The sequence below is a fragment of the Corythoichthys intestinalis genome, chromosome 17 (genome assembly GCF_030265065.1).
Source record: "Corythoichthys intestinalis isolate RoL2023-P3 chromosome 17, ASM3026506v1, whole genome shotgun sequence".
NCBI lineage: Eukaryota > Metazoa > Chordata > Actinopteri > Syngnathiformes > Syngnathidae > Corythoichthys > Corythoichthys intestinalis.
The window spans coordinates 43,323,871-43,331,811 of NC_080411.1; the positions used below are offsets into that span (position 1 = coordinate 43,323,871).

General features: G+C 39.3%; 1 protein-coding gene across 1 annotated transcript; it reads right to left on the bottom strand.

The window, feature by feature from the left end:
• Positions 1–541: 541 nt before the first annotated feature.
• LOC130905532 (GTPase IMAP family member 7-like) lies at positions 542–1,932 on the bottom strand. The gene is made up of 2 exons (XM_057819048.1): positions 1,893–1,932; positions 542–1,805 (listed from the first exon to the last, which is right to left on the bottom strand). Exons 1-2 carry the CDS (start codon positions 1,918–1,920, stop codon positions 1,006–1,008), a joined length of 828 nt encoding a protein of 275 aa, XP_057675031.1. The 5' UTR covers positions 1,921–1,932; the 3' UTR covers positions 542–1,005.
• Between the last annotated feature and the right edge of the window lie 6,009 nt (positions 1,933–7,941).

The window sequence follows — 7,941 nt, forward strand, 5'->3', positions numbered from 1 at the left end:
CTACTTTGTTATTGCCTCATAATTTATGTAGAATGAAGAATAGTGTGGTCATATACAAAGAGAATTTCGAATAGAAAATGTTAGAAAGGTTCGACAACAAATTCCATGCAGTCTGTCAGTTATTTGTTAGTTTCAGGGCTCCGGCGTGGCTAAGCCAGCACGAGTCAATTGTGGTTGAAATCAACTCTATCAAATGATTAAACCCCCGCTAACGCGAAGATTAAGCCATATCTGGAAAATTCTTATCTTCCCCTTTAAATTCAATCATCAAATTCCTCTGAATTCATCTGTTGTCATTCTTATGTCGAGGCAGCAAAGGGAGAAAAATTGGTAAAAAGGAACTGATAAATTACTTTTAAAGTAACTTGGTTACTTTGATAAAAAATTTCCCAGTAAAGTAACTAGATTACTATTTTGAGGCATACTCAGTAATTAAATTACTTTTTCAAGTAATCTGTGACAACACGGGTTATGTCCCTAACGCCCCTGTGCTATGCCTGTACTATGCCCTTGGTTAGAAAGTAAGCACAAACATCGAATATGTTAAAATAAAAATTTTATTCATCATAAATGAAGGTTACTGCACTCATCAACATATAGATACTTCTGTGACGTTACAATGCTTTTTGCTTTTTTTTTTTTCATTACACAAACAGGCAGTACATATTCCAAGCATGTGTAAATTGTTCATGCATCATTGAAGAAATCTGCTAACTGCGCGAACATTGATCATCATTACTTCAAACTCCAAAAGGTCCTTAGCCTGTGACTGAAGCAGCTTATCATTTCACCACAGAGTTGCAGCTGAATCAGTGCAATCGCGTGACGGCGCTCCCTCCCTACTCAACATTGACAAATTAATAAGCGGAGAAAAAAGAAATAACAGGAATTCCAGAGTATTTGCAAAGGAATGCTAAACTAGCATTTCAAATGGTAGAGATTGAGGGTTAAACCATGCTATATTTTTATCATGATATATGTTTATAAACAGCTCACACAGCTACATTAAACTGAAAGTTTTCTGTGTGTAGGAGCAAGGGGGTTTGTGACTGCCTTGCCTGATCCTAGATTGCTTGGTGCCTGGGACAATGTTTGAGAGAGCATGCGTTGAAACTCAATGATTCTCGTTAACAGTTCCCCCATGAACGCGAAGTTGTGAGGCTTTCCTTCTGAAACATTTCTGTCAAGATTATAGGTCTTGATCTCTTTTTCTGCATCTTCGAACATCTGATCACTATAGTGTTTGCCCCCGTTGCTTGCTACCATTTTGTCGATCATCTTAATCAGGTGCACCACCTGATGTCTTTTACATATTTTCTTATTGTTGAACACATGATAACGGCTACCACATCTCCTAACCAGTTCTTGAAGTTTTGGATGGCCATTTGTCACATAATCGTGTATTGTTGCTCCTTTAAGCTCGTCTCCCCGAGTGAATAAAACAATCATGTGTCGAGATGCGTCAGGACCAAACAGTTTCTCCAGAGCTTGCACGCAGTTTTCTTCTTCTTCTGTAAACCTTCCCACCGCCAAGACAAGCAGGAAGGCGTGGGGGCCGGGAGAGGTCGCATGGATGCATTTGGCAATCTCTTTCTTAATATTTTCAGGATCTTTATTATCCAGGATCCCGGGGGTATCGACAACTCTAATATCTCTCCGGAAATTTGCACATTCTTGCTGACAGTATTCAGTCACAGAAGTTGCACTCACTTCAGAAATAAATGCCTTTTTGCCCACTATGGTATTACCAGCAGCACTCTTCCCGACTCCTGTCTTACCGATCAACACAATCCTTAAGGGTCCACCTGATAACAGAAATATACTACTTTAGCAAAACAGCAAGAATGAGAGAAGGAAAGAATAGTGCAAAAATTGATGAAAATTTGCTTCACCTTCAGGGACGGACAACCGGGAACCCATATTGCACTCTGACGAGTGAGCAAGTCTTGACTCATTTTCACTTTTGCTGTTTATATAGACCAGCGACAATGTGACTCCACCCATTTTACAGACTATAATTTGAAAAATCTGACATAACAGGATTTAGTAAAATAAACAAATGTGGCTGTTAAACTGAATTTAACACCGCTTTTCATAATTAACACATAAGACTTTTCACCCTTTATATGGCAAGTAACTATTTTTGACATAAAAAAAAAAAAAGTTAGGTAATCTTTATTGTATATTTCTAAAATTATTAAACTGATTAAAAAAATAAATAACTGTATAAATTAAAATGAATAAAAGCGTGTCCCCTGCCTACTGCCCATAGTTAGCTGAGATAGGCTCCAGCGCCTCCGCGACCCTCGTGAGGAAAAAGCGGCATGGAAAATGAATGAATGAATGAAAAGCAGAAATACACTCAAGTTATGGCCCCATGTACCACTCTAAAGTTGATTTGTAAGTATTTAACACAGTGGTGTCAAATGTACGGCCCGCTGGATTGTTCTGCCTGATCGGCACGTTTTAGCTCCTTTATACTGTACACTGGGTTCGTACACCGTTTTAATGTCCAAATTCAAGCACTTTTTAAGGACTTTAAAGCAGTGTTGTTTTTGTCAACAGTGATAATGATAATATTTAGTCAAAGAACAATTTAAAAACGTGGCTTGGGAGACTAGAACATAAAGAGACAAATGCCAGTTTTTGTCTGATGAGACAACAATGAGACAAAAATGTGACATGGTTTGTCACTAATGTGAGATGTGCTGCGCCTCTCCCTCACTCTTCTCACTGGAGATTAGGTTGTGTCCAAAGCTAGGCTGCGCTCCATCTTGCTTGTTTGGAAAGACGGTAAGATTTGTTTTTTTTTTTTTATCTTGGCAAGAGAGAATATACAATGGTGCTTTAACCTTTAAAGGTCTATTCTTAGTTATCATCAGATGCTAAATGTAACTCCTAGCGTTAGCTTAGCATTCACGTTACTATTAGCTTCAGAATGGCGAGTGTCCTCTTAAAGCACTGGCCAGTCTAAAGCAGAGCCACTTGGCTTTTTTGGTCAGTAAGTGTAGAGGAGAGCCAGTTGGCGAAATGGCATTTAACTAAGAACAAACTTCAGCTGTTTGTTTTGGGGGTTTTTTGGAAACGAGCAATTACTGGGAAAATACTGATTGTTTTTTACTTCTGGCTAAACTCTAATAATAGCAACAACAAAATCAACAAAAATCCCAGACTTCCCTGGGTTAAACGCTGGGACATTTTTTTAACATACAGTTCCTAGCTTCCAGGTGGATTTAATTGAAAATGATGTACTGCTTTTCCTGATGAATGTGTAATATTACCAAGTTGGTGTTGTCCTTATAGGTGCTACGATATGTGCTCATCTGTCTATGTTCATTTGAAATTGTTGGAAACCTTTGTTTATTTTTGGACAAAAACTTTTTAATATTACAGACAAAAAACATGAGTAAATGTCGACTAAAACTAGACAAAGATGAACATATTTTGAAATGACTAAAATATGACTAAGACTAAAACAAAAAGCCAAAACCAAGCATTTTCAAGGACTTCACGGAAAATTCAAGCATTTTCCTAGTCTTAAAAACACGACAGTAGATCTAAGCATTTTCAAGGATTTCAAGGACCTGCACGAACCCAGTGTATATGGCGGAAAACACAGACAAGGCTGAAAAAGCAGTTTCTGATCTTGCACCCCTCCTTAAAATAAACTGCTGTATTTTAAGCCAAAAGGACTGTTGCGTTTGATAGAATAATATGTCTCTATGCTGCCATAGCAGATTAATGGCGCATTAAGTCCCCGAACTATTTTTAATTTGTCCGTTTTACCCTGGAAACCCCCTTTTACAGACGTCGCGCAACCGCTTTTGTTTCAACCTAGCCATAAAAAGAAGGTAAGTAATCATTTATTATTCGAAATGTCTTTTTTTTAGCTTAGAATCATTAATTGATGTTTAATATTTAGTTAAAACAAAAAACAAAAAAACGATTAAAAAAAATTATTCAGTCGCATATTTGAAACTTTTAAACAAATTACGTCAGAATGAAAAAATTGGCGTCTGTAAAAACGTCACGGATATCTATCTCATAACTTTCACTTAATTATATTTTTTTCGTTACTGTCGCATTTCCCCCAATATTTTAGATGATAAATAATCGATCCAAACAAAGAAAATTTGAAAAAAATTTTTAAAAGGGTAAATACATGAAAAAGATCATCTCGACCTGGGCTTGCCACCCGTCCCTTGAAATACGGAATCGTTCCGTAATTGGGAATTAAAAGTTGCGTTCCGTATCGAACCAATACGGAACGCAGTTTATTCCGTATTTTACAATTGTCCCATGGGGCGACCCGCGGCTCCGGCGTTGGGGAGGGGTTGGGTGGCGGTGCACGTCTGTCACACACAAACATATACCTGCGCTCATGAGTGAACACTGAGCCAACAATAATGAACAAAAAAGGGCAGGCGATATCAAAGACAGCAAGATGGTTATCTGCCTGCCCGCTGCTGTTTGCCCAGCACTGCGCGCAACTTCTGGGTTCGTTGCCTAGTTACCTGGCTCGCTCTGCTCAATGCGCCACCCCGCGCGTTTTCAAAACAAAGATTTCTCCAAAAGCAGACGCTCAGGAGTCAGGACACTCCACCTCATCCTCAAAAGAGGAAACATCTCCAAAAAATGTAGTGGCTCGATAGAGTCACTGATGATGATTTTAAAGCGAACTGCAAGGTAGGCAGGAAAGTGTAAAACGGAGGTGTAAAACAGGATGCTGCATGGGACTTCCACAAACGGAATATAAGATCCCAGAAGTATGGGGAGAGATTTGTCTCAAAATTATTCTCACAAATACATCCGCGATTCACACATAGTTTTTGTAGATGCACAATTATATCCAAGATTTTCACATGTATTTTCGAGATTCACAAATATATTCGTGAGTTTCACATGTGTTTTTGTAATCCACAAATATATCTGTGAGTTTTACGTGTGTTTTTTTATGTTGTGCGTGCACTCATGAATTATTGTTTGCAAACATTCGAATTGTATTTGTGAATCGGGTGCATTTATTTTTGAGACAAACATAACATGAAACGGTCAAATTTTCACATACAAGCGCTTTCGCGATTCACATGTTTTTCAAATTCACAAATACATCCGCGATTCTCACAAATACATTAGTCATTTTCACGTTTTTCAGATCCACAAATATGTCCGCGTTTTCCACATGTATTTTTCAATTCCACAAATACTTCCACAAATTTCACATGTGTTTTTTAATGATGTGCTTGCAATTATCATGACTTGACATTTTTTAAGTATTCAATTTTGCCTGTGAATTGTTGGAGCTGTGTTTTTTAGCAGCGAACACGAGCATTTATTTTTGAGACAAACGTCACTCGATGTTTGACCAAGATTTTCTCACAAGCCGACAATTTTCACGTGTCTCAAAACACCTCCGCTTCCACCCGATAGGTGGCAGTATTAAGCGCATAGACTATAAAGGTATCATTCCCAAACTTCAAGAACTATCAAGACAGTCCGTGTACCTTTTGGCCGTTTGGTTTTCCTTCAATATTTGTTTTCCTCCGAGTTCGCTTTTAGGATGAGCCTTGAAGGAATTTGGACCTCCCGGCCCAGAAGCGCACGGGGAGGCCGGCAACAGAACGGAAATGTGCTCCGCCACCCGACCCCTCCGAGCGGAGCCAGGCCAGGAGGAAGCCAAACTCCGCGCGTTCCTGTGTTAACCCTTTGTTCTGACTCCAAGCTCCAAAAAGTCTAAAGAAGGCTCACCGGAAAACAGGTTGACAATTTAATGATTCACAGAGGTCTAAAGAACAAGGCAAAAACAGACGACGGAGGTACAGAGGCTGGATCCAGGGTCGTGTCACAACGGTTACATAGGAAATGTTTCCGAGGAGCGACCAATTGTTATCAGTGTTCAGTCTTTTTAACGTCTTTGCTGACGCGGGTCTTGTCGAAGGCGTTTCTGGGCGTTGCTTTGTGGCCGCCCCCGCTGTGGCCGGCCCTGGGCGGTTTAGGTTCGTGCGCGGATTTGGGACGCCCGCTATCCACTTCGCTGTCCGGGCTGGTGGTGCTTGTTCCAGGACAAAACGCTTTGTCCTTGGAGTTTGCTGAGAGCAGATTCCCCGAGTATGTGCGTCACTCATGATAAGACGGCATTGTGTATCTCTATTTCTTCTCATTAAACTATGGTGTGCTATTTATTTTATATTAGTAGTGTAGTCCTACCGCAAATATGAAAATGATACACATTTCCTGATTAATTATATTACGTGTGTTAGCCTAATGCAAACAGTTATATGGTGTGTGCGATGACGATATCGTTTCCCCTTCATTCCCCCTCTCGAGCCCCGACAGGGGATCGAAAAAACATGGATGTGGCCTTAGAACTTAGCTTTGTCAAGTGGTGGGAGAAATGTAGCAATTGATGAACAGTTTTAACAGGGATGTTCGAAATTTGTCCCCCTCAGGACTCCTGTTAAGTACTCTTTAAAACAATATGATACCGCCTCAAAGGGTTAATCCTTGGTTGTCTTCGGTCCCGTGGCTATAGGCATCAGCTCACAGTGCCCTCTTTGTACAGGTGCATTGAGACCGATTTTTTCATGATCAAATAGACGGGCTACCCATCAAGTTATTCCTGTCGCTAGGAAAAATGAGATATACATTCAGTTAAATTAAATTAAATTAAAATAAAAATAAAGTTAATCTTTAGTTAAGAAAAATGAGAGACACCCTAAGCTAAATTTGGTCCATTGAATAACAACCTTTAAATCAGGAAAAGTGAGAACCGTACTGAGTTAAATTTTGGTCCAGTAAATTAAGATTTAAGTGCCCCTCTTTTCACTTCCGTAACGTTAGGGTCAACCACCACCTGTAGTAAGAGGGAACTGTGCGCAGCCCTGAAGAAAAAGGAATGCAACAGTGTGTCAAACATCTCAGAACAGCTTTTAAATGAAGAAAAAGAACAGCACTGACAAACTACTACATCTAAAAACATAACACAGCAAAAACATTCCCCCATTGACTAGAGAATGGTGAAAAAGCGGTACTGTACAAAAGCGGAATGTTGCAATACAGAAAAACTTGGACACCATGAACTCGAAACTCGAAATAAACGTCTTCACCCCTTACCAGTTGTTGAAAATGATGGACACAGACGCCTGTAGGCAAACTTTATTCCACCCCAATTAAAGAAAAACTTTATTCCGCCCCATTGACCAAAAAATGAATAAATATCCTAATCAAAAGTATATAAAAATAATAAAAGTTATATTCTCCACCCCAAATGACAAATATGGCTAAAGGCTAAAGAATAAAACTGGGACTTAAAAATGGCACAAATCTACCGAGTACTATGATTTAGAACCTAACAAAAAATAGTAGTCTTTGAACAAAAATCCCAAGAACGAAAATGAATCTATGGTGATTGTGGAGATGTAAAACAATCCAGTGATATGACATGTGTCGAGGAATTACAAAACCCAAATGTGACTGCAAAAGATCGAAAAAATGTGACGGAAAAAATAAACCCCACTACATAAACAATGTGTATTCCCACCACTTACCAACAACGTCAGGGGCCCCTTTCCACATCACATTTCTAACAGCAACATCCGCATGTGAAATCAATAAAAGGGAAAAAGGAAAGAAAATCCAAACCTTTTAGCGAAAAATAATATTACAAAGAACAAATAAACGAGAGCACTATAGCAACAGGGACCATGACGCTAAACCTATTTATTTCCATAATCAATTGTCGCTTCCTAGGACATGGGTCGTATGGGAATTTGTTTATTTTCTCCCAGTCCGGATCCGTCATGGTTGCCCCCCACCCTAGTGGATCCTAGTGTAGCTGTAATCTGTTCAACTCAAAAGAATACAGAGCCTCCAACATATTTTAAAACACTCCCTAATTAAAGCATAGAACGACTTTGCCTTTGTGTAGAACACAAACAATGA